Source organism: Alexandromys fortis, unplaced genomic scaffold (assembly GCF_014885135.2).
Source record: "Alexandromys fortis isolate MF-2015 unplaced genomic scaffold, M_Fortis_MF-2015_v1.1 scaffold_103, whole genome shotgun sequence".
NCBI classification, from domain to species: Eukaryota; Metazoa; Chordata; class Mammalia; order Rodentia; family Cricetidae; genus Alexandromys; species Alexandromys fortis.
The window spans coordinates 4,054,248-4,081,389 of NW_026067978.1; the positions used below are offsets into that span (position 1 = coordinate 4,054,248).

The 27,142-nt window shown below is 44.8% G+C and overlaps 1 protein-coding gene and 1 non-coding gene across 2 annotated transcripts; both read left to right on the forward strand.

The window, feature by feature from the left end:
* On the forward strand, window positions 1–25,330 carry G3bp1 (G3BP stress granule assembly factor 1). The gene is made up of 12 exons (XM_050157657.1): window positions 1–144; window positions 11,262–11,374; window positions 13,153–13,234; window positions 14,544–14,717; window positions 17,763–17,853; window positions 19,215–19,308; window positions 20,677–20,875; window positions 21,548–21,649; window positions 22,748–22,859; window positions 23,005–23,133; window positions 23,507–23,616; window positions 24,268–25,330. The coding sequence occupies exons 2-12, from the start codon at window positions 11,280–11,282 to the stop codon at window positions 24,475–24,477; spliced, it is 1,398 nt and encodes a 465-aa protein (XP_050013614.1). The 5' UTR covers window positions 1–144; window positions 11,262–11,279; the 3' UTR covers window positions 24,478–25,330.
* On the forward strand, window positions 9,216–9,353 carry LOC126510994 (small nucleolar RNA SNORA29). Its single transcript, XR_007594569.1, has one exon. It is a non-coding gene; the product is annotated as a small nucleolar RNA SNORA29 (small nucleolar RNA).
* Window positions 25,331–27,142: the final 1,812 nt, after the last annotated feature.

Sequence of the window (27,142 nt, forward strand, 5' to 3'; positions counted from 1 at the left end):
TTGGTCACTGTGAGCGACGGGAGCAGCAGGTTGGGCTGAGCGCGGCTATATAACTGGCGGCGGGCACGCGTTCCGGGGCACCGCGCGAGGGACGCAGCCACCTATTCCCGCGCAACAGCCCGGTCCTCCCGCTCAGCCGCGCAGGTACGTGGGACGCAGGTGGGGCGGGGCGGATGCGGGTCCGGAGGGAGCCGATCTGGGGCCGCGAGCGGGGCGCCCGGGGAGGCCGCGCGGCGCGTCCCCACCCCCACCAACGGCCGGCGCGGCCTCCTGACTGCGCCCTGGGCCCCGTGCGTGCTCTGCCGCGCCAACGGCCTTATGGGGCCCCCGGTGGGCGTCACGCGGCCGAGTGGCCCGCGCGCTCCACGCTCATCTTGCTGCGCGCACCTGCTTTCTGGGTTGATGTACCTGGGCCTGGACTTTAAAGAAGCCTTCGGGATCTGGGGTTGGGGGGGGGTTCCCACGCTGAGAGCGCGATCGCGCTTCCTAAGTCTGCAGAGCAGAGGCGCACGACCCCGGGATCAAGGGTTCAGTGGTGCAGAGACAGTCAGCCACAAGACTTGATCTCTCCAGTCCCCACTGTGTGCCCCTGCACTATGCCGAGAGCTTCCTCCTTTCCCGCCCTTCCCGGTCACCTGGGCTCGATCAGGTAGGAAACGAGGTGGGTGAGTGACTTGGACTCAGCCGGGAAGGGACAGACATCTGTGTAGACTGCGTGGCCGCGGGACTCCCTTGACTACTGAGTTCTGGCACCTGGGTGCAAAACTCAGCATGAGAAAAACTGCGGTGCCATCTGTGCGAACCAGTGTCAGACTTTGGAGAAAGGAGATTGCAAGCTAGTGGGGTTTTGAATGACAAAGAAGGACTCGGCCTTTTTTCGAAACTAAACGGGTTTTATATGAAGGGATGATAGATGCGCCTTCAAGTTAGCTTTTGGGAAACAGAAGAAAACACAGCCAGTGTAATGTAATGAACTAGTGTGCTCCTCTGCAGGTCCGAAACGCAGCGCGAGGTAATGGGAAATTCCCGCCAGCAGGAAGTCAGGCTCTGACACTAGATCTTGATTTTTCCAGATCCCTTTTAACTTTTCAATGTTTTAGGTGTGAATCAGAGCAAACTTAGATTTAAAAAACCTATGCGAAGATTATAGTGCAAGGAAACGGAGAGTTTAAATTCTCAACAGAGTTGAGGTTAAAGTTTGAAATTGGATAGGACCCTGGATCCAGCTCAGAGGTGGAGCCCTTGGCATGGATTACAGGAAGCTCCAGGTCCAATCACCAGAGCCACAAATAAGTCACATCTGAAATTGCTGGGGGAAGGATGGTGTCCAGTGTCCAGTGATTGTGAATTGGAACACAGTCACTGATTGGGTTTGTTGGCAAGCATAGCTGATAGGTCTCCTGCCAAACCATCTATGATCAACTCTTCTCATTATGGAGCACTGACTGCCATGAAGTCAGATCTTCTGAGTGTAGGAGTTAAGTGTATCCCACCAAGACCAGCCCAGCTATTTATTTTAGCCTTTGTTGGGGGGACTCTTAGAGTTTGCAAAGATATTGTTTTCAAGGATTTGTGGCCAACCTCTCTTAATGTGTTCTTAACACATTTTTGAATGTTTCCGATCATCTTTACTCAGGACTTTATAAAACATACTAGTTTAGACCCAAGTCCTTGTAGATTAAGGTGAAATGATTTTTTTTTTTTTTTTTTTTTTTTGGTTTTTCGAGACAGGGTTTCTCTGTGGCTTTGGATCCTGTCCTGGAACTAGCTCTGTAGACCAGGCTGGTCTCGAACTCACAGAGATCCGCCTGCCTCTGCCTCCGGAGTGCTGGGATTAAAGGCGTGCGAAGGTGAAATGATCTAATTGAGGGGATCTTTTAATTTCTTCCTCACATGTTCCAAAGAGCTGTACTCTAGACCCCCGACAGATGGCTAGTGGGATAGAAATAGGAAACACACACACTCCGATAACTTGATGTCAGAGAGATGAGCTGAAGGAAGCAGTGACAGAAGCCTTGGGTCAATCCCTTCCAAGCTCCCCAGAGATTGCTGTTGGAATTTAGTCTTTTTGTTTTTTGAGACTTTCTTTCTTTCTTTCTTTCTTTCTTTCTTTCTTTCTTTCTTTCTTTCTTTCTTTCTTTCTTTCCTTCCCTCCCTCCCTCCCTCCCTCCCTCCCTTCTTTCTTTCTTTCTTTCTTTCTTTCTTTCTTTCTTTCTTCTGAGACAGGGTTTTTCTGTAGTTTTGGAACCTGTCCTGGAACTTGCTTTTGTAGACCAGGCTGGCCTCGAACTCACAGAGATCCGCCTCTGTCTCCCACAGGCTAGGATTAAAGGCACATGCCACCACTGCCCAGCTGAGATGATGTTTCTTTATCTGTATGCCAGGCTGGCCTTAAACTCAGATCTGCCTGTCTCTGCCACTGGAGTGCTGGGGCTAAAGGTATGCCACCACCTGGCTGAGATCATTAACAGGTTTAATACAAAGTTGAGAATTTGACCCACACCAAGTTTTTTCTCTATTTTTTGGTCAGTGTATTAAAACTGCCTGGTTAGTTTTGTTGAGTTTCAGTACTCAATAGAATGTATACTTGAATTATATCACATTGCTGACTCATAGAGGTAGTAAATGTCAAATAGGAAGTTCAGGCCAGGTATGATGATGCACACCTTTAATTCCAGGACTCTTAGACAGAGGCAGGTAGATCTCTGAGTTCAGGCTAGCCTGGTATACAGGTCAGCCAGATCTTCTCAGTGAAACCTTGTCTCAAAAAAACAAAACCTAAAAGGAACTCTCATGTCTTCTGTGATCCTGTAGTTGTCTCAGTTAGTGGGAGAACCTTGCCCAAGCTCAGGAGTTAAAGTTAGTTTTAGCAGCTGTCACCTTACTTGTAGCTAGTGACCAGTGTTCATTGGCTATATAAATATTTACTATTCTTTAGTTTTTTTTTTAATGTGCATCTTTACCTGGCACACCGAGTTGCTGTCTAGACTAGGCAGGTGAGAGGGTATGGAGCCAGGGATACCTGTAATGCCTGGTTTGCCTTGTAAAGCAGAAAGCTGCAGCCTAGGAAGGAGGGCTTGGCTTTGGAACGATGTTCTTAAACATGCACTACATTTTAGGTATAAAAGGCCAGTGAGAGAAATGTGCCCCAATGGGAACATCATTGTAGGTGTCAGTTTCTGGTGGCTGGTCACTAAATGGCTGCTAAATGGTCACTAAATGGGTGCTAAAATTACGACTTAATATGGACTCTTACTCAACCATACCCCAAGTACTTCTGGTATTTTAAAAATAAATCTCAGGGCCAGCCTCAGCTACATAAGTTGGCATGAGATCCTTTCTTCTTCTGACTTGTCTATATGCATTATGGGATACAAGGAGTAGGAGCTTTTGTTCAGGATTGAGTGTAATGTACTTTTCCATCTAGTCAGTTTTGTGTGTGTGTGTGTGTGTGTGTGTGTGTGTGTGTGTGTGTGTGTGTGGTGTTTGGAATGAAATCAGAACTAGGACCCTGTCATGCTGAGCCCTAAGTTCTGTGCTGTCTAGCATAGGCTGCCTGTGCTCCTGAGCCTGGCTTCAAGGTTTGAGCTGCCACACGTGGGTTAACTAATTCTCTGCTAACTTTAAAAATAGGCAGAGTCTACTCAGGGAGAGAAAAGCAAATTGTCCAGCTAGTTTTTCTTCCTAGTATTTGAGATTTAGACTTAGAAATACAATGCAGATCTGTGGACCTCATCCCATCCAGTCAATATTTGTCAAAACTAGGGAAGCTAGGCTTTCTTTTGATTTCCTCAGGTCCTTCTGCAAATGTCTGTTTCAGGATCCACCTGAGATGTGTTGTCTCCCTTATCTTGTCTCATCTGAGTTTCTGTTCTTTGTACTTCACATCTTTGACACTTAGGACCTCTCTTGGATTTGTCTTATGATTGGATTTGGTTTATGGCTTTGGAGAAGGACCATAGAGGTCTGAATCACACCCCAGTGACATATGTAGCGCTAGCTAGCACTGTAGTTCATGGTACCTTGCCGGGGTGTGGGGCGGGTGAGGTAACATGTGTTGGGTTACTGTGTTCCCCTTCCCATTCACACCCAAGGGAAAGGAAATGTGACTGTTTCCTTTAGGAGAGATAATCTGAGTTTGTAGGCTTGTATACCAAGGCTGCTAAGACTAATTTTGCAGGAAACTCCTTTTGTAGACCAGGCTGTCCATAAGCTCCCTGCACATAGACCCAGCTGGGTTTTTGTTTTTGAGGTAGTCTCCTATAATCTAGTCTGGCCTCTAATGATCCTCCTGCCTCTGCCTTCCAGGTGCTGGGATTTTTATTTATTTATTTGGTTTTTCGAGACAGGGTTTCTCTGTGGTTTTGGAGCCTGTCCTAGAACTAGCTCTTGTTTTCTCTGTGGTTTTGGAGCCTGTCCTAGAACTAGCTCTTGTAGACCAGGCTGGTCTCGAACTCACAGAGATCCACCTGCCTCTGCCTCCTGAGTGCTGGGATTACCACCTCCTGGTTTGACAGGGATTTCTTTGTTTTGAAGGCTAGCCTTGAACTTGATCTGTCTCAACCTCTACTGAAATGCTGGATTGCAGTACCCCTCAGCTTCTTGTTAATTTTTATTCTTTTAGTTGTGATTATTATTATTATAAGTTTGAGACAGTTTCTCCCTGTAACAGTTTATGGCTAGCTATCCTGGAATTTGCTTTATAATTCAGGCTGGCCTTGAACTCACAGAGATCCACCTGCCTTTGCCTTCCAAATGGATTAAAGGTATGCCTGGCTATCTTACCCAATATTTGATTTTAATCTTGTATGTTAATATTTTGTTGGTATAATCACTCTGCTCCCCCATTGGATATTTCTTTGTGGTAGTGGGCAATAAACTTGGGGTCTTGTGTTAGGCCAGCACTGTGGCTTTGTTGTGGCTCAGTCCTCTTTTTTTTTTTTTTTTTTTTTTTTTTTTGTGAGTTGCTTGTTTTCCCTGGATGGTCTTGAACTCTGGAGCCTAGGCAGACTTTGAACTTGTGGTTTTCCAAGTAGCTGGGCTTAAAAACATATTCCCTGAAATCTAGCTGCTTCTTTTTTTACTTAATTTAGGTTTTTTTTTTCTCTGCATTAGTTAACAGGGTATTTTGCCTGGTTAATGCTTAAAATTAGCCATTCACCAGGGAGAATTTTGGAGGGATTGTGGCAGGTAGGGAGGAAGTCTAAAGAATTTAGACAGGTCTCTTCTGTAACAAAGTTACTCTGCTCCTGGGAAGACATTGTTTCAGTTCTCAGAGCCTGGTTTCAAACATTGAAATACTATGTATATAACCTTCAAACACATTGATAAGAACTTCTGTTTTAGGGTCACAGTGTTTGTTTTTCTTAGTGTTTTGATACATCTGTAAAATAGTCAAAATGACACCTTAGTTAATACTCTGCATTGCTTGTTAATGAATTCCTTCTGGATAGAGCTGGAGTTAATCCAGTACTTGAGAGGCAGAGATCTCTGGGAGTTCAAGTCCAGCCTGGTTGTCAGGACAACCAAAGCTACACAGTGAAACCCTGTCTCAAAACAAAAACCAAACAAAAAATACAAACAACCAAAACCCACCAACTTTACAAAGAGAATCGATTCTAATAAGTTGTCTTCTGACTTCCATGTATGTGGGTGCTTGTGTGTGTGCTCTTCTGGGATTGTTAGTCCTCTCCTTCCTATACAAGTAGTCTATTCCCATGCTGGGTTGTCCTTTAGTGATTCTCTGTCTTTGAACTCAGCCTCTGCTCATGTCAAGCATGCTCCTCTTCATCCTTGTGCATTCTGGATAGTGACTAATATGTTACTTGGAAAATGTTAAAGCTGTCACTTGAAGTAAGCTGTTGACATGCTATTTTGGTTTTGTTGGGAAGAGTAAGCAGAGCTGTTAACGCCCCCTGTGTCAGTAACTAGAGTGGACACTGGTTGTCTGTGCCAAAGTGGAGGACCCCTAAATGGCACTGTCCATTTCAGCAAAGATGTCATGAGATCAGGCAACCTGAGGTCAAGTGAGACTTTTAAAAGTAGCTGCTTGCAAGCCAAGTCAGTGCAGCCAATAGGAAATATCAAGGGCTCCATTGTGTGTGGTATGCTACTGCTTTTTCTTCTGTGCTCCGAGACTTCTCCAGGTCTATGCTATGTGAGCATAGATTTTTTTCATGCAGTATATTCTGATTCTGATTCTCTCCTACTCCCAGAGCCTCACCACATTCTCACCTACCCAAATCTATGCCCTTTCTTTCTCTTTCATTAGAATATAAACTGGTATCTAAAATAATAGTACAAATAAGAAAATAAAAACAAACCAGAATAGGACAAAACAAACTGGTAAAAAAAAGCTAATGAGAACAAGAAACATACAGATGCCAAAACATTGACACACACAGAAAACCCATTAAAAACCACAGAAAACCATAATAAATAATCAAAAGATATATAAGGTTAAAAAAATGGTCCAGATAAAGCATTGTGAGATCAAAAACCTCCAAAGATACCATTGAGTTCGTTTTGTTTGGTCATCTACTGCTGGGCATAGTGCCTGCCCTTAATATTTCTTTTTTTTTTTTTTTTTAAATTTTTCCTTTGCAAGTAGTTAAAAATTAGAGGTAACTTCTGAGTTAGGGGTGAATATTTGTATCCTCTTCCCTGAAGGCAGACACCCACCTGGCCCTCTGCATGCTGCCTGTCTGTGTGGTTCATTTGTGGGTCAGCTTTGTTGTGTCTGGAAGGTCTTGTTTCCCTGGTGTCTCCTGTCTCCACTGGCTCTTAATCTGTTTGCCTCCTCTTCTGCAGGGTTCCCTGAGGGGAGGGATTTGATGGAGATGTGCTGTTTAGGACTGAGTGTTACAAAGTCTCACTCTCTGCACGTTGTCTGGCTGTGGGTCTGTATTCGCTTTCATCTGCTGCAAGAGGAAGCTTCTCTGGTGTGGGCTGAGCAAGGCACTGATCTGTGAGCATAGGTTGTCATTAGGAGCCATTTTATTGCTATGTTAACTGTAATATTTGGTTTTCCTATGGCCCATGTCTTATCTAGTCTCAGGTTTTTGGCCCCTGAGCTGTCTCAAGCATCTTACCATGGAGCGGGCCTTAATTCCAGTGATTGAGTTTATTGAAGGACTGAATGCTTATGAAGTTGGGAGGCTGGAGAAATGGCTGAGTGGTTCAGAGTGTTTGCTATTCTTGCAGAAGGCTTGGGTTTGATTCCCAACTCCCATGTCAGGCCATTCACAGGCACCCTGAACTCTATCTAGCACCAGGGGATTTGGGGCCTCCTAAGGCTTCTGCACATGTGACATTTACACACCACGCGTGCTGGCACACACAGTAATAAAAAACAAATTATAATACATTATTGTAATGTTCAGCTTTGTTAAGTGAAGATGGCTTATTTAACCTTTCACTTTTCCTGGGCTAAATTTCTTTGGTTTCTGATTTCCCTAAATCATAATAGAAGGGTAGGATTCATATCTCCCTCAGAGGTGGCCCTTCTGGGGAAAAGGATAAGAAGCAGGAGTGACCTCCAAGCAGCCAACTGAGTGAGCACTGTCTTAGGACGGGGTGTCTGCTTTTCCTTTATAACTAGTCATCGGGGCTGACCTGCTTCCTGGTGCTGATCTCCGTAGCTTTATCTCTAGCCTGCTAGTTACATTGGGGATGGGGGAGGTGTGTGCAGAGTATCCATATTTGTAGCTATTTCTAAAAGCTAGTGGAGAGGACACAGTGTAACCAGAAGCTGTGGCTGAGTGAGGCACAAGTTGGTGCCTCCAGCTTGTGTTTTCATAGAACTTTCTGGTTTTCACAGGTTTGTGCTCAGTCTCCATTTGTCACCATGTAGCAGTAACTGGCAGATGTGTGTCTAGAAAGAATCCGAATTTTGTTTTTTAAATTGTTTTGTGTTGGACAGAAATTGGGTGTTAGCCTGTTGAGGTCCAATATTTGAGACCAAGGCTGGAGGGAAATGAGTTCTGGGCTAGACTGGGCTCCATAGAATTAATCTGCTTCAGAGAGTTGAGCTGACATGCTTGAGAGAGAGAAGTGTTCTCAGGGGTTGCTGTGTTATCCCTGCTTCGTGTTTGAGCTGGGAAAGATGAATTGGACAGTAATTCAAAGTGTATAGACTGCTTCAAACTCAGCAATCCTCCTGCCTCAGCCTCTTGTCCTGAGATAACAGGTATGATCCACCTTGACCTGTGATAGCTGAAAGTCCCTGATGTTCAGTTATTTTGGGTTTTGTTTTACCTATTTTAAGGGAAGAGTTTATTTGCCTTACTCTCTTCTAGGTCACACTCTGATGAGGTAAGTCAGGGCGGGAACTCAGTGGGAGCTAAATGTTTGCTTACAGAATGGTTTGGGGTGGGTTTTAGTGCATTCCTTTATGTTATACATGGGTTACCAGTGCCACTTGAAGGAGAGATGCAGGGTGCTCTAGACCATTGATCCATGTCTCAGTAGCTTTATGTGTAGCTCTGAATTCACAGTTTGGAAATTGAATTTTGGTTGTTTGCTTGTTTGTTCAGAGTGATTAGATGCTATTTTCTTTCTTTTTAATTCTTATATATTACATCCCGGCCACAGTTTTACCTCCCCCCTGCTCTTCCCCAGGTCTACCCCTCCTCCTTTCCCTTCAGAAAAGGACAGGCCTCCCGGGGATATCAACCAAACCTGGCATATGAAGTTATAATAAGATTAAGCCTCATTAAGGCTGTGCGAGGCAGCCCACTAGGAGAAAAAGGATCCCAAAAGGAGGCAAAAGAATCAGCTAGCCCCTGTTCCACTGTTAAGAGTTCCATAAGAGCACCAAGCTACACAACCGTAAAGCATATTCAGAGGACCTAGGTCAAACCCATATAAGCTTCCCGACTGTACATTTGACACCTGATCTCACAGCTGCAGTTGGAAAACTGAATCACCCTTATTTAGTGAAATAAAGTAAGTGGGTCAGATATTCAAGAACAGTGCAATAAACTGGCCATGCTGTAGCTTGGCTCTTGGGAGGCCAAGGCAGGGGGATTGTGAGCTCCAGGCATGGCATGAGCACCCATAATCTGAACAATTGTGGTGCGAATTAGGGGGATCACCCAAGCCAAGGAGTTAGAAGGTAACCTGCACCAACACCAAGACCTAGGTCAGAAAGGGCAGGCATGAGCCAGATGAGGGACAGAGCCAGTTCATGCTTCCCCACCCTTCCTAAACCTTGATGTCCCATTTGACTACCACATTCTCTTGATAATAGATTTTAGTGGCTATGCTTATGGGATAGATTAAAGTTGCCATGATCTGAAGAGAGAGGGCTTTCCAGTGTTCTCCCTCTATATGAAATGGCTGAACAGGAAACCATTGCTTACAACAGTGGACACTGTTGCATGTGGGAAAACCCAAGTTTGAGTAGTGAACCTGAAAGAATTTTTCCCTCCCATATTTTATTTTTTTGGTTTTTTTGAGACAGGGTCTCTCACCCTATAACAAGTTTGGCTGTTCTAAAACTCACTTTGTAGACTAGGCTGGCTTTGAACTAAAATCTGCTTGCCTCTGCCTCAAATGCTAGAGTTAAAGCCACCACTGTCCAGTTTCTCTGTGTAGAACTCATTGTCATGTAACTCACTATGTAGTTGGATGAGGAGCCTGTCCTGGAACTCAGCTCTGTAGACCATGAACTCTGTGTCCTTGAACAGGATTTCCCCTGCTGTCCTACTGGGTGCTGAAATTGAAGGCGTGCACCACTACTTCCCACTCTCTATAATCAGTGGAAACCCAAGTGTTAACAGAGGTGTACTTGGGAGAGAAATTGTATGATAAAGATGCCCATATTGTGGAATAGATGGTGATTTCTTCTGTAATGACAGTAGATGCTGTGCTGCTGTTGAATACACATCCTAAAACTGCAGTGGGCTGGAGATGGCTCTGGTTAAGGGAGAGCACCATCTGTTTTCCATAGGGCTTCCATGAAAGCTCATGACCATCTACAACCCCAGTTCTAGGGATCCAGTGTTCTCTTCAAGGGCACCAGGTGTACATGTGATGCAGAGACATGCAGGCGAAACACGGATACCATATACTTAAAGCAACAAAAAAGTGGAAATAAAATCGATCTTTTATACTATAATTAGATTTGTATATGTTCTGCTTTGCTTTCATGTTTGGATATTAATACAGAAATGTAGACTAGGCTTGTCTCAAACCTGCTTGTCTCTGCCTTCTGAGAGATAGAATTGAAGCCATGCCCCACCACACCAGGTGTTTTGTTTTTTTTTTAAATATGTAAGAGTGTTTGTATGTATTTATGTGTCCAGTGCCTATAGAGGCCAGAAGAAGATGTTGGATTACTGAACTGGAGTTACAGATGTAAGCTGCCATCTGGGTGGTAGAAACTGAATTCCCACATCTTCTGGAGAAGCAGTTAGTGCTGTTAACTGCTGAACCTTCTTTCCAGCCCTGGAATGTGTTTGTTTTCTTAGACAGTTCTCTGTGTAGCTCTGGCTTCCTAGAACTCTTTCTTATAGACCAGGCTATCCTTGAGCTGAGAGATCTGCCCATCTCTGCCTCCCAAGCTGTGATTAAAGTCCTGGGTCACCACCGCCCAGCCTGTAGTAATTTTGCGGTTGTTGTTAGTATACTAACTGTGTGATCCGGCTAGGCTAGGGAGTATGGAGAGTGGTATGGCCATTATCTCTGTAATGCCTGGGTTGCTGTCCTTAATAGGACAGGAGAGTGAACTCAGTTGTGGAAGTACTTTAGGCCAGCCTGGTCTGCAGAGCAAGTTCCAGGACAACCAAAGCTATATATAGAAACTCTGTCTTGAACTACTCCCCACCCCCAAAAGGGAGTGGAAGTCCTTTAAGTGAGTTTAGGAACGTAAACTGGTACATGCAGGGAATGTGTACTGTTGGGGTTTTATCTCTAGTTTAAGAACTGAATTTGGAATAATGAGTTTTTACACTTTTTTCCTCATGTATTCATCTGACTACAATATATTGGATGCAAAATTTATGGATTTAGTTTGTTCTTGTGATGTTTATTCCTTTTTAAGCTTTAAGATTAGTGGGTGTGATTATAATTTTTACTGGTTGCATTTGGGAGTCAGGCAAATCTGAGTTGGTGACCATCCTGGTCTACACACTGAATTCTCGGTTAGCTAGTGTGTCAGACTGAGGAACGCTGAAGCCATGCTGTATAGTTGGCCCAGCACAGTGCGTCAGTTCTTTTCAAGCCTTAGGATGGGTTGACTGATTTGTATTGTTTTACAGGTTGAATCGACCAAAGCGATGGTTATGGAGAAGCCTAGTCCCCTGCTGGTCGGGCGGGAGTTTGTGCGACAGTACTACACCCTGCTGAACCAAGCTCCGGACATGTTGCACAGGTGTGCTCTCACAGGCCTAGGAGGGTGGTGTGGGATGGTTCTTCACATAAGCACCTTAGAAAGAGATCTTACAGTAGTTTGTAGCCCTGGACTGGCCTAGCCTGGAACTCAGAGATCTGTGTTTCTGGGCCTCCTGAGTGCTGGAATTAAAAGTGTCCACCTTGCCAGACTCACACAGATTTACTTTCTAAAGCTGTGTGGTTTTAATCTGCTATTTTCAGTGTTGACGTATATAAAACTATGTGAACTTAGATTTTTTTCTTTTTCATACAAGTACTAAGATGAGTGGGCTAGAGCACTATAGTTTTTACTTCAGTCAAGTAGGATTTTTTTAAGCTTTATCTTCATTTTATATACATTGGTGTTTTGCCATAGGTGTCAGGTTCCCTGCAACTGGAGTTACAGACAGTTGTGAGCTGCCATGTGGGTGCTAAGAGTTGAACCAGGGTCCTATGGAAGAGCAGTCAGTGCTCTTAACCACTGAGCCATCTCTCCAGCCCCATGTAGTTTTTCAAGATAGGTTTGCTGTTATTTTGGAGCCTGTCCTAGAACTAGCTTTTGTAGACCAGGCTGGCTTCGAACTTAGATATTGGCCTGCCTGCACCTTCTGAGTGCTGGGATTAAAGGTGTACACCACCACTGCCCGGCAAGCTTTATCATTTCTAAGACAGTGTCTGCTTCTCTTGACAACCTTTGGGTAAAGCATTTGAGAAACTGGTCTCATCTTGGAGCTGTTGGTTTTCAGAGCATTTAAAATTCTCTGGCTTTGAGCCACAGAAAAGGTCTCTACATATTTTTTTTTTAATCTTTTTTCTTAGTTTTTTGCCAAGTTTTATGTCAGTCTTCAGCCATGTAAGGTAGTTAAATTTGTGGTATTAGAATCCACATCAGGACAACCCAAGCTGGAGCTGGAGACACTATGTGCACACTGGCTATTGCTATTATGGCCAACGATATCCATTTCCTGCATTTCCATTTCTGTTGAGTACAGTGGAAAGAGCAGAGGATGCTGAAGTGAGTCCCTTTAATAATGTAAAAAATAGCATGTCATCTGGTGCATTGGTGCACATACCTTTAATCTCCGCCCGCACTCAGGAGGCAGATGCAGGTGGATCTCTTGAGTTGAGTCCAGTGTGGTCTACAGAGTGAGTTCCAGCCAGATCTCCATAGGATACATAGGAGATACCCTGGCTCAAAAAAAGTAAAAAAAGCAGCAACATGATGTTGATGGAAAATAGACAACCATAGCATCGACTTACTTATTTTAGAGTTTTTGGGCTGACTGCAGATGTCTTCAGTGATGTTCTTTAGTTGGCATTTTTGCTGTGCGTCTCTCCGATGTCCTTCTAATGAAAACAGGGTATTTAAGTGTATGGGTGAGAGAGCGCTTAAGAGTTAAAAGTTCATACCTCCCACACACAGGACAACTGCCCACTGCCTTCCTTCTCAGGTGGGAAGGCACCGGCTTCTAGTCTTGACAGGGCAGATGTCCTCAGCAGAAGCAGGAATTTCATTTTGATTAGAAGTGCCTGGCTTTGCTGACTCCAAGGTCCTTTCCAACATGATTATCCTGGGCTGAAACAAGTTGGGACTTAAACCACACACATGCTCAATGATGACTGTTCCCATTTGGGGTGTCGCAATGGATTGTCATATACAAACGTAAACAGACCCTGCTGGGAGTCTGCCAGTGATGTGGATAGGTATCAAGCCTGAACACTAAGTACCTGCTCTTCGGGTCCTTGAAGATGAGAAGTAAATTGCCTTCTCTTGCACAGATTTTATGGGAAGAACTCTTCCTATGCCCACGGGGGCTTGGACTCCAATGGGAAGCCAGCGGATGCAGTCTATGGGCAGAAGGTGGGTGCTATGGACCAGTAGCAGCAGAGAAGAGAGAGCTTCTGCCTACCAGGGGCTGGGGCATGGGGGTGGGGAGGGGAGGCAGGGTGACTCCTGTTTAATTCCTTGGTTTGATGAAATGCCTATGTGTTATCATATTGAATTTCTGTGTTTGATAACTGGCTTCTGCATAGGACTGTCATTTCTTATCTTAAAAGATACTCATTCAGGACAACTATTTGATATTTAATTTTTTTAGATATATTTATTTATTGAGTGTACAGTATTCTTTATGCATATACACCTGCAGGCCAGAAGAGGCCTCATTACAGTTGGTTGTAAGCCACCTTGTGATTGCTGGGAATTGAACTCAGGACTTATCTGTTTTATGTGTGTGAGTGCTTTGCTGGCATTTAGATCTGTGCTATGTGCATGCCTAGTGCCTGAGTGACAAGAGTGCTTTGGGTCCCCATGAACTGGAGTTGCAAGGGCTGAGCATGTGTGTGCTGGGAACTGAGTACAGGTCCTCTCTAAGAGTAGTGAGAGCTCTTAACCATGCAGCCCTCTCTCCAGCTCTGAAATGCTTGCATTTATTGATCTTTGGGCGAGTGTGACTGCCATGGCATGCATGTGGAGGTGAAAGGACACCTTTTCAGGAGCTCTCTGCTCCCGCTATAGTTCCTCAAGATCACACCATAGCAAACACCCGTACCTGCTGCTCTATCTCACCAGAATGAGATTTATTTTATTTTAATTTTTAACTGGGTGTTGTGTAAAATTTAAGGTGTTAATTGTAGAAGTGTAGAAGTCTCTGGGTTATGTGCTGTCTCACTTCTGGAACAAAACACCAGACGGAAACAACTTAGGCAGGAAGGGCTATTGAGGTGTGGCCAGTCCATCATGGTGGGGAAGAGATGATGGCAGGAGCACCAGGAAGGGCTGGTGCTATTTCCTTTCTCTTATACAGTACAAAGCCCTAGCCCGGGGAATGGTGCTGTCCTCGGTTAGGATGGGTCTTAGAACAGTTGTTCTATCTAGTGTCTCCTGATGGGCATGAGGGGACTAGGTGGGTCTAGGCACTATCAAGTTGACCAAAGCCATGGAATAAAGTTTTGCCCTTCAGTGTGCTTGTTGTGTTGCTCTTGAGATTGCTTTGAGTCTTTGCTCAAGGACTGCTTGCTGAAGCAGGCGGTAGGGTTGAGTGTCAGGGACCAGGGAACACTGGGAGGAACTGGAGGATCTACCAGGGTCTGTTTTGGGTTCTGATAGCTGCTGTCTTAGTTTCTGAATTGCTGAGTTCCTCAGAGATTGACTTGTACCTCTTTCGCAGGAAATCCACAGGAAAGTGATGTCACAAAACTTCACCAACTGTCACACCAAGATCCGCCACGTGGATGCTCATGCCACTCTGAATGACGGGGTGGTGGTCCAAGTGATGGGGCTGCTGTCCAATAATAACCAGGCTCTGCGGAGGTTCATGCAGACCTTTGTTCTTGCTCCTGAGGTATGTTGCATGATGGTTGGCTCTTAGTGATGGAGCACTGAGAGATGAAAAGCCATGTGTAGTCTCTAGATTCCTGGCAGCCCAGGACTATAGGAATGACCGCAGGGCCCGAACTTCTTTGTTCTCCTGGCCTGGAGCTGTGGTGTCTTCACTTGCTTAGGGAGATGTGTTATTGAGGGGGTGAAAAAGGTGGGTTTCTTCCCTTTTATTTTTGTTTTGTTGTCTCTGTTACAGAGACTGGGTTTCTCTGTAACAGCCCTGGCTGTTCTTGAACTGGCTTTGTATACCACTAGGCTGATCCAAACTCACAGTGATCTGCCTGCCTCTGCCTCCCCTGGGATTAAAGGTTTGTACTGCGGCCACCCAGTGGCCACTCATTCTTCTCAACTATTAGTACTGAAGGACACCTTGTATCCATTCAGCCCCATCCAGCCCCATCTCCTCAGGACAAGGAATTTGTCCTGTAAACATCCTGTTACAACCAGATTCAAGAAATATACTCAGTATAGCTTACTCAATAATCCATATTTAAATTTCAGGAAATATGCTAGTATAGTCTTCCATAGTAGTTTGCTTTTCCTGATCCAAGATTCTGTATATAAGTATACATTGTGTTCCTTGTAGTGGGTCCCTGGTTCCCCCGTCACTGGTAGTACCTTATTCTGATTGGATTGGTTTTGAAAGTTCTGAAGAGCACAGTCACATGATGTCCATGTGTTTTTCTTGTCATCATTTAGTGGTTATGAAACTATTTAGTGGCTCTGGTTTCTCCAGGTAATGTATACAGGTCTTGCCACTAAAGCTAGGTAGCTGTTGTATCTGGTTTGTAACTTGTGACCAATTCTTGGACTCTGTGGACGTGCTGCTCTTCATCAGAGTTTTGTATGCTGTCATTGGTCTTCGTTGGTCTTGGCTTGAGTGGAAGGATGACAGATGGAAATGTCTGACCCCATCCACCACCCTGTGTTCATTCATGGCATTATCTTAAAGATCCGCCCCACCATCATACATACATGTATTTCTAGACTACTTAGTGAGTTATGATTCATTAGTAACTGTTCAGCATATCCCTCATGTCTTAGGCCTACTCAGTGGGAACCCTTCATGATGTTCTCTTCTGGGGTGTGCACAGGATGCTTTATATGCTCTTGTGCTGCCCCTGGCCCCTTAAGTCCCACCTGAGAATTAGCTTGTTCTATTCACAGTGGCTCTTTGTAGTTAGGCCTCTGAAGGTGCCTCAGTGGATGATGAGGGATGCCATCTTTGTGTCTTCAGAGAACAGGGGCAGGAAGCTGCATAAGTATGGAATCTGCTTAGAAGGATTTGCTGAGTGTTTTCTCCAGCGTTCACCTAAAAAATTCTAGTTAGAATGTAAAATTACTCTCCCTATCTTTGAAAGAATTTTTTTGTGTGTTGGGAGAGGGGCGATTTCAAGACAGGGTTTATGTAGTCCTTACTATACTGGAACTTCCTGTGTTGCCTCCCAAGTGCTGATATTAAAAGGTGTGCACGCACCATTGCGGCCTGGCAGATATTTTTAATTTTGAGACAAGAATCCTTCTGTCTTGGCCTTCCAAGAACTAGGATTGCAGGTGTGTACCACCATTGAGTTGTGTACTTAAGACTTAGTGTAAAATACTTGACAGCCACAGTGGTGTATACATGTAATTCCAGCTTTAAAAACTTTTTGTTTCATGTATTTGGGAGTTCTGTTGGCATGCATGCAGTGTGCTCAGAGGCCAGAAGAGGGCAGTGGATCCCCATGTGGGTGCTGGAAATTTAGTCTGGGTCTCCTGCAAAAGCAGCCAGTGCTCTTAATCACTGAGCGATCTATCTTTCCATTCCAGCAATTTCCCAGCTTTTAAGAGACAGAGGTAGGCGGATCTCTGAGTTCAAGACCAGCCTGGTCTACAAGAGCTAGTTCCAAGACAGGCTCCAAAACCACAGAGAAACCAAAAAAAAAAAAAAAAAAAAAAGCTGAGGCAGGTTTGCTAGCTTGAGGAGGATGACTGATGACCTTCATATGGGAAGGATTACCACCTGTATTGCTAATTACAGGCTCATCATAGTTCCTTTTTGTCTTTCAAAGGAAGTTATTTGTTTCCTTTGAAAATGTATTGTTGCATAAATCATCTCAGTACACAAAGCACTGTGGTATATTTTGATATCCCATTTTATGGTTAAGAAATTAGAAATGAATAGCCAAGCCAGGCAGTGGTGGCACACACCTTTAATTACAGCAGTTGGGAGGCAGAGTCTGGTGGCCAGAGGCCAGTCTGGTCTGCAAGAGGTAGTTTCAGGGCAGGCTTCAAAGCTACAGACAAACCCTGTCTCGAAAAGCAAAAAAAAACAAAAAAAAAAAAAACAAAACCAAAACAACAACAACAACAACAAAAAAAACAAACATGGTTGATTTGGAATCGAGTGTGTCCAAACCTACAAGAATCTTTTGGCTTTTACTACCATAAGTACTTGAACTAATATTCTTACGTAAGAGTTAGGTCATTTTAAATACTTTGAGTTGAGACTACATTGCCTCTAAATAGTTGAAAAGTTGTCTTTGGCATCCTCTGCAAGAGTTGTCTGTCTGGTAAGGATGAACGTTTTAACAGTATGTCTATGGTTCTTTCAGCTGTGTACGAACAGGATTTCTCACAGGGCATTCAGTCTAGGCATAGATGACATTGTCTGCCATGAGTGCTTTGTCATTTAGCATTCTCCCTGTTTTTCCCTCAAGGTTTCAGAAGCCAGTTCTTATTGTTAAAACAGAAATGTTTCTAGATGTTGTTAGGTGTCTGCTGAAGGCAAATTTCCTCTGTGGCTGAGACCTGCTGGTGTTGTAGTGATGTTTTCTGGCTTTAAGGGGAGAGTTTGTTTGGTCTGTATTTAGAGGCTACAGTCCATCATGGCAGGGAAGTCAGGCAGTGGGAATATGAGCCAGCTGTCTACGTTGCATCAGAAGCAGGAGGTAGAGAGATGAATGCTCATGATTCAGTTTTTTTTTTTATAAGTCTGAATAACTGAACACTTGTGCTGACATTGCAGGGCTCTGTGGCCAACAAATTCTATGTTCACAACGACATCTTCAGATATCAAGATGAGGTCTTTGGTGGCTTTGTCACTGAACCTCAGGAGGGTAAGTGTGAGGCCATAGACAGTTACTTGTGTGGAATTTGTAAATAGCACCAGATTAACTTACGAGAATGCTTTGTGTTACAGTGCATATTTTCAAAGCATGGGGATCTAATTAATGTGAATAGTTAGTTTCTCCTGGGTCAGAAGCAAGCTGGTTAGCCCGGCTCAGTGCAGAGCGCCACACAGAGAGCCTGGCACACCTGTGCTACAGAGTGCGGGGAAGCACAGCCCTTCCCAGTAGAGTGGGCAGTCGAGTTGACGGCCTTTGCTCTGCTGGGATTGCTTTTCTAAAGCTTTGTGCTGGTGACGACGCGTAGATAATGGCTGGAGAAAGGGCCGAGGGTGGTGCACAGTCAGACCTGTGGAACGTCTCCAACCCATCCAGCTCTAGAATGGCCAGGTGCTCAGCTGACAAGGCAGGGTGGCCTGCTGCAGGTGCATGGTCTAAGCAAGTTGTGGCTTTTGCTTTTTTTTTTTTTTTAATCAGTTTATTCACCTTGCTCCAGTGTTCTCACAAAGTCTGACATTTTCTTTCTGAGAAGGAATTTTGTATTAGTCTTTGTTACTGTTAATTGCATCCCCTGGTGAAAGGGAGTCACTTTTGAGGGTGTAGATTGGAGAGATTCCCTGTTTTTATTACGGGAACCTTGTGACCAGCAGTGGGCAAGGACTGAACTGATGCGCCCGCTTGTTCTCTAGTCTCGCAGTCATTTGGCCGCACAAACCTTCCAGGGTGACCTTTGTAGAGAACATGGGTGCTCTGTTGCTTTTCACTCCTGTGTCTCTGGTTTTCTCAGCTAAGACAGACGACAGGCTGAGCCCAGGACAAAGTAACCTTTCTTACCCCATCCCAGAATACCCTGCTGCAGACATCGCAGGTTCTCTTGCTATGATAATGCTGCAGCTTTGGGAAGAAAGGGTTATTTATTGGCTCACAATTCAAGGGGGACAAGCCAATCATGTGGGGGGAGGCATGGGGACAGGCAGGAAAGGCATCTGACAGGAGCAGGAAGCTGGCTTGTCACGTTCTTGTCACACAGGAAACAGTTTTTTTTAAACATTTTGTAAAGGTTTATTGTGTATACAGTAGTCTGTCTGCATGTATGCCTGCAGGCCAGAAGAGGGAATTGAACTCAGGACCTGGAAGAGCAGCCTGAGCCATCTCTCCAACCCAAACTTTTTCTTTTTAAAAAGTCTGTGTTCTTAATGTTTAATTTTCCCCTTAAAGTCTTATGCCTTGACTTAACCAAATTGCCCTGCCTTTTTTTTTTTAACTGTGTTTTTCTTTGTGCCTATATTAGAAACTAAATTAAGGAATTTGTGGATATAGAGTGATAATTCTTTTACATATTTTTCTCTTAGAATCTGAGGAAGAAGTAGAAGAATCTGAAGAAAGACAACAAACACCTGAGGTGGTGCCTGATGATTCTGGAACGTTCTATGATCAGGCTGTCAGGTAAGGGCAACTTCTGTTCAAGGCTTGCAACAAGAAGTTGAATTATCTTGCAGATAGGTGTGTCTTCTAAGGACGGACAATTAAGTGTATATATACACTTCCATGTCAGTGCCTTCAAAGGCCAGAAGAACACATCTCAACCTCTGAAACTGGAGGTAAAAGAAGTCCTAAGACACCATGTGGGCGGTGGGTACAAACTCAAGTCTTCTGCAAGAGCAGCAAATGCTCTCATCGCTGCTGAGTATACATACTTCGAAACATACATAGACATATAAAAATTAAATTTTTAAAAAATATTTATTTATTTATTATGTATTCAATATTCTGTCTATGCCTGTGTGTGCAGGCCAGAAGAGGGCACCTCATTACAGATGGTTGTGAGCCACCATGTGGTTGCTGGGAATTGAACTCAGGACCTTTGGAAGAGCAGGCAATGCTCTTAACCACTGAGCCATCTCTCCAGCCCTAAAAATTAATTTTTAAGGCAAGTTTTGGGCTACATGTCCAACCCTTCTTTAAAATTATTTTCTCATGACCTCAGTAAGTATTGTCTTTTTAATTGTCCTGCTTCTAGGGCAGAAAAATGTGTACTGTTGCCATGGATGTTCCATGTGCTCGAAGCCCCTTGCAAATAAATGTTTATCAGGGTGTGGTCATACCTGTCCACTCTGGCTAAGGAAGAATGTGTTTTACCACAGACCTACTGAGGTCAGGTGCCAGGAGTTAAAACATGGCCAGGGACCGTGTGTGTTGGCAACTGGTGTGGAAATGTAACCACTGTTGTGTGAGGTGCAACTGCCTTATCTCAGAATTCCATGTGGGTTTTTTTTAAGATTTATTTACCTATCTATTTTATGGTGTTATGTATATGGGTGTTTTGTCTACATGGATGTCTGCACACCAGAATAGGACATCGGCTCACATTATAGACAGTTGTGAGCTGCCACGTGAGTGCTGGAAATTGAACTCATAACCTTGGGGAAGAACCTGAGTCATTATTTCTCCAGCCCCCCTTATGGGAGCTGTTTTATCTTACTAAAGAAAGCCACAGTTAATGACATTTACTGTCTTGGATTTTGAGACTGGCTGGCTTCACTAGCCTTGCTGTGCCTGAGCTAGTGCTCAGAGAGCGGAGAGTTTGATCTTTCTCCATTCAATACAGTGCTTCTGTGATACATATAAATAAGCCAATTAGTAGTAACTGAATGAGAATCACTTGATTCTGTTTGATCTTTATGATTGTATGTTCATCAGAATTTAGCCAACAAACTCCTGTCCCGAGAGCTTTCTCTGGAGTAGCTTGAAGTTTCTGGGTGAGTGAGTCATATATATAGATAGGCTTACATTTCTCAAATTCTCCCATGACAGCAATGACTTGGAGGAGCATTTAGAGGAGCCTGTTGTGGAGCCAGAGCCAGAACCGGAGCCGGAGGCAGAACCAGAACCCGTGCCTGACATCCAGGAGGACAAGGCTGAGCCACCATTGGAGGAAGCTGCTCCCGAGGATGTGCAGAAGAGCTCCTCCCCGGCCCCAGTGGATGTTGCCCCAGCGCAGGAAGACCTGAGGGTATGGATTGGGGCTTAGCATTAAGTTGCCGGCTCAGCAGTATTTTCCCGTTTCTTGTTCCTATGCTGTGGATAGCTCTTTGTGTTTGAGCCTGAGTCTCTTGTCTCCTCAAAGCTAACCTTGAGCTCCTATCCTCTGGCTCCATCTCCTGAGATCTGGGAATGTAGTTCTGTGCCTCCATGCCAGATTTATAAGGCATGAGAGACTAAACCTATGTGATTCAGTGAGCTGCTGAGTCACATCCCTACTCTCTGCTGGTTTGTTTGCTTATTTGTTTTGGTTTTTTTGAGACAGGGTTTCTCTAGTCTTGGCTGTCCTGAAACTTGCTTTGTAGACCAGGCTGGCCTTGAATGCAAAGAGATCCACCTGCATCTGCCTCCCTAATGCTGACATTAAGGCATGCACCTGGCTTTCTGCTAGTTTATTTTTGAAAGGTCTTTTTCTTCATCATAATTGCTTGCTTGACTTTGAGCTGGTCTCACTGTCTAGGCCAGGCTAGCCTTTCTTAGTCTCTGAAGTATTGGGATTATAGGGGTGTACCGGTATGCTTGGCTGCTTCCAAGACAGTTTTGTAAGCTGGCGGCAGGTGCCTGGGACTGGTGCTTGGGACTGGTGCATAGGCATGCAGGAAGCAGAAGTTAATGACTATGTTGCTGATCTTGTTTTTCCTAGACGTTTTCCTGGGCATCTGTGACTAGTAAGAACCTTCCTCCCAGCGGGGCTGTTCCAGTGACAGGGACACCACCTCATGTGGTTAAAGTGCCACCTTCACAGGTAAGAGTCAGCATCTAAGACTTGCTGCTCGACACACTAAGAGAATGGGATCCTGGTGTATGGGGAAGGGGAGTGGATAGGAGGTGGTGGTGTTTCACTGGGGTGGGTCAATTGAGGACTCTGCAGGGCGGTGAACTATGCAGTAGCTAGAATAGCACTTGGACAGAAAGCAGGGTCCTTTCAGTTTGTGTGAAGTTTTCTTTCTTTGAGGCTGTAAACATAGGTCTGTGCACTTTTTTCTTTTTCTGGGGGGGGAGGGGATAGTCTTTGTAGGCCTGGAGCTCTGAGATTTAGTCTGTGAGCCTCAGGAGCTATCTGTCTGAAGCCAAAATTGCTATTTTCTAGCTTAATTTTGTTTAAGAAAGTAGACAAAGGGGTGAGAGATGATGGCTCAGCTGTTAGGAGCATTTAGAGGACTGGGTTCAATTCCCAGAACCCATATGGTGGCTCACATCTGTTTGTTAACTCCAGCCCTAGGGGATCCAATGTCCTTTTCTTGCTCTATAGGCAATGTTTGTACTCAGTGCCCAGAGATTCATGCAGGAGCACATAATTTTAAAATCTTTTTATTGTTTGGGCATGGGTATTTTGCAAGTATGTTTGTGCGTCATGTATCTGTCTGTCCTTGGAGGCCAGAAGAGGTATGGTGATTCCCTGGAATTGCAATTAGGAGCAACCAGGTGGATGCTGGGAATCTAACTTCGGTTCTTAGGATGAGCCACCAGTGCTCTGGATTATGAGTCATTTCTCCTGCCCTACACATAAGGCTTTTCTTTTTTTAAATGTATGTGGCTAGATTAATGGCTCAGTGGTTAAGAGCTCTTACTGCTCTTGCAGTGGCTCGCAGTCACCTGTAGCTCCAGTTTCAGAGAATGCAGTGCCCTCTGCTGGCCTTCTCCAACACCAGGCATATATATCTCACAAATACGTATGCGAGCAAAACGCTCATACAGGAAAAAAAATGAAAGCTAAATAACAAGGCTGAGTGTGTGGCCTGTGCATAGCATGTCTGCACTTAGACACAGTAAACATGATTAGATTTTTTTTAAAGAGAAAATAAGCTACTTCCCACAAAGGGTAATCTGTAACCCTTTTTAGCCCCGCCCAGAATCTAAGCCTGAGTCACAGAATCTACCACAAAGGCCTCAGAGAGACCAGAGAGTTCGAGAGCAACGGATCAATATCCCTCCTCAGAGGGGACCCCGGTCAAGTAAGAGCTTTCGACAGTTTGTCTAGCTTGGGGTGGTTTTGAGATGAGGATTTCTTCTCTGGGCCTGGTTTGTGCAGTGGAAAGACTTTGTTTGGGTAGAGGGAAACTTGTCTGAAGAGTCTGAGAGTCTGCTTTGTTTATGAAGTGCGCGAGGCTGGGGAAGCAGGAGATGTGGAACCTCGAAGGATGGTGAGGCACCCTGACAGTCACCAGCTCTTCATCGGGAACCTGCCACATGAGGTTGACAAGTCGGAACTAAAGGATTTTTTCCAAAGTAAGTGCTGAGTCTCAATGCAGCGCCACATAGTGGAGCGGAGGTATAATGTCAGGTCTGCTTCCACATGGGTTCTGTTCTTCCCTTGAGCGTGACCTCAGTGTCATGAGTTGTAGGCATGCTACAGTGTTATAGGATTCCTTCACAGTGGAGTATATAAGGAACATGTGGAACATAATGCATTGTCTTGGGTCCTCTCTCCAAGAACCAAAAGTCCACAAACTTCTGAAACACTTAGATCTTGGTTATAAGCATTCATCTTAGGGACATTTAAACTCTCTTGCATTTTAGTGTGACATTTTAAATTCATGTAAAACTACGTGTGGGTAAGCTGGGTGTCCGCAAGGAAGTTATGAGCTCTTTGCACTTACAGGTTATGGGAACGTGGTGGAGCTGCGCATTAACAGTGGCGGGAAGTTACCCAACTTCGGTTTTGTTGTGTTTGACGATTCTGAGCCTGTTCAAAAGGTCCTTAACAACAGGGTAAGCACATTTGCATCTGTGAGTGTTTCAAGATTTTTGTTTTGTGTATGCATTTCACCTGCATGTTTGTATGCATACCAGGTATGGGCAGTATCCTCAGAGGCGAGAAAAGTGGGGAAACCTCCCCTGGGACTGGAGTTACCTAGCTTGGTAACTCCAAGGTTTCTGGCTGTACAAGCCGGTTGTGCTTGTGGGTGACAGACACCTTCTCTCTCCATTTCGCTGGACTGAGTGGTATTTGCTGTACTTTCCAGTTTTTTTTTGTGGGTCCAGCTCTAGCTCCCTGCGTATCAGGCCCTGCTCATATTCTTCAAGTGTCGTACTTTTTCACCCCTCAGCTGCTTTCTCTGGGAATTTTAACTCCCATTTCATGTTTTTACTTGAGGCACCAGTATTTTGTTCCAGTATGTGAGAAGGTTTGAATCCCAAAGCTGTGGAAGCATCTTTCTTTGTATCATTAGTTGCTCCTATTTCCGGGCTTTTCCACTTCCTGCACAGCTCTCCATACGCATGCACTAGTAACATGAAGTTTGACAGAAGCAGGTGTGTGAGGAGTAGTGGGTTGACAGCTGGTTGCTCCTTGTGGTGGCTCTGTCACTTTGAGTAGTCACGATCAGGAGTTTCAGTGCCTGCTCTCCTTATTCCTCACAGCCCATCATGTTCCGAGGCACGGTCCGTCTGAATGTGGAGGAGAAGAAGACTCGAGCTGCTAGGGAAGGCGACCGCAGGGATAACCGTCTTCGTGGACCAGGAGGCCCCCGTGGTGGGCCAAGTGGTGGGATGAGAGGCCCTCCCCGCGGAGGCATGGTGCAGAAACCAGGCTTTGGTGTGGGCAGGGGGATCACAACTCCAAGGCAGTGAATTGCTTGGTCCCGATCTCCACACAGCACACAGCCCTGGCTCCTGCAGAGCGGTGATTTCTTCAACCAGCCTTTGGTGTCTCGGAGTAGTCTATTATAAACTGCTCGAGTTTGTACAATTTTCATTTCGCTTGTGTTCATGGTGTGTGCCCCCCCACTCTCCTTTCCTCCCCTGACCTTTTAGTCCTTCACTTCCAGTTTTCCGGAACGATACTTTAGGAGGAGTAGGTTTTTAAAGAAGAGGAGGGGAGACTCTTTTTCCTGCTCACGCAGAAGATACAGACTGGAGTTTAACAGCCATTCCCCACAGGAGTGCATCTCGCTTTCACTGACAATGGATGTTTCATTTGTTGGGAGACACAGGATTTGATAAACATTTTGGAAGCAGGAAAAATCCATATTATCTGCCAAGAGTCACGTCTCCTGTCTGGTGTGGAAAAATTACCTTTTGGCAACTGCCACTGGGTCCCTGCTGGTGTGGCTAACTGAATAAAAGGTGTTTCCAGAACCTTGTTTTTTTGACATGTGATTACCAAACAGTTCTAAACCTCTGTTTTTGCCATTGGATTTTAAGTTGTGATGTAGCCTGTCAATGTCTAGACCACAGCTAAGGATTTTTGTTGAACTGTTAGATTATTTTGAGGTAGAGTTTTTCATGTTTTATTTGTATTTGTAAAAAAAAAAAAAAAGAAAGAAAAAGGAAAAAAAGGACAAAATCCCCACAAGAAAACAAACCCCAAATCCGATAACATAACCGAGCAAAACTGTGCCTTCTATTTGTCTTTGATTCCGGTCCCGGCAATTGTTTAAAGAAAAGTAATAAAGATTCTAGATTTGTTTTCAGATTCAGACTATGTGGGGGAACTGTAGACTTTTTTTGATCACGTGTATGTGTCGTGTTAACATTGTTCTGCCTTATCCTAAAATCACACCTCAGACTGGACCGCTTTTGAGAAAGGTGCTTCTGTGAGGCCTCTGACCTCAGTGGCTGGTGGGCCACGTTCTACTCTGCTGTCTATCCAGGTTCCTCATGGGCCCGTCAGAAGGATTTGGCTTGAATCTCGGACTTGGCTATCGTGCCCCAGGGTCTGCATATTTTTTTTCTTTAAATCATAGCCATATGGTAAATTTTCTATTTTGTTACGGTTCTCTGGACGTGCAGTGGGTATTTCTTGGAAAAGGCCGATTTTTATTAAAATATTTCTGGAAGAAAACTGGCAATGTAGACTGCTAAAACTTGCTATACAGTGTTGCGTTGAGTGCTGTGTGCAGCCTCAGTGTGGACAACCAAATTGTCAAATCTAATTTTAATGTTTATTTGTATGTGTGTTTAGGTGTATTGGGGGTTGTATTCACACAGGGTACTTGTGGCAAACTGAACAAATTGGGTACCAGTCCTTGTTTTCCACCCTGTTTGAGTAGCCCATACACCACAAGCTTCCAGGGGTCCCTGTTTGCTTCTCATCTTGCTGTAAACACAAGGATTGCAGACGGCCTATGCCTGACTTGTCTTTGGGTTCTGGGCGTTAGAGTCAGGGCTTCACACTCACATTGCGCCTCAGCCAGAGTTGTCTCCCCAGCCTTCTAATGTTTGTTTTGAGAACTGTTGTGATGGGTTTGTCACCACGGATAGACAGGCCATTCATTCAAATGCCAGCCTGCCTATAAGATGCCCCTCTAAGTTTCAGGAACTTGAAGTTCTTCCTAGCCTAACCTGTGTTTTAACCAGGAGTTTTAATGAGGTGATTGACGTTTTGGCCATGTGAGGTGAGGCATGCATGGCACTGCCCCTCGCGTTCTCTGGAGATCAAGGGTGATCTGGATCTGAGAAATCAGTCTCCTGTGGGTACAGGGAATGGTGGCGGGATTGAAAGATGGAAGGAAGCCCTGTTCTCGTGGGCCTCAGAAAAGTTGGAAGTGTAGATCTCCATGACCTCTCTGTGCTTTGCCTGTGCTCGCACGTGTGTAGGGGTGTGGCAGGATGCCTGAATTGCCTGTGATGGTTTAGGAACTACTTCAGCCCCACTTCACAGCAGTGGGATGGGTGTGCTGACAGGGCATGGCCCTGACCAGATTTGGAAGCACAGTTCACACTGCTGAGAATCTGGGTGTCAATACTGACACCACATAAAGCCCAAACCCCAGAGCTTAGAGGCGCTCATGGTCACAGAAAGCACAAGATTTTTCTGTAAGTGGCTGACCCTTCTCAGATCATAATCTGTGGGGATGACTCAGTGAATAGTTCTGTTATCTAGTGGGGTCTTAGTCTGGACCCGTGGTGATATTTTAGCCAAGTAAGTCTTAGTCTTTTGTATGTTCATGCGTGCATGTTTGTAGACATTTGCCATGTGTGTGCAGGTGACTTAGGCAGCCTGAAGATGGTGATAGTTGGAGTTACAGGTGAGTGAATCCTCCTGCATAGGTCTGGAAACCGAACTTCTATCCTGGAAGAGCAGCAAAATGCTCTTAACCACTGAACATCCGTCCCTCCAGCCCAGAGTCCCTGATAGAAGTAAGTAAATCTTTTGGTTTTTGGTTCCTGTCCTGGAACTAGCTCTTGTAGACCAGGCTGGCCTCGAACTCACAGAGATCTGCCTGCCTCTGCCTCCCGAATGCTGGGATTAAAGGCGTGCGCCACCACTGCCCGAAGTAAGTAAATCTTAACC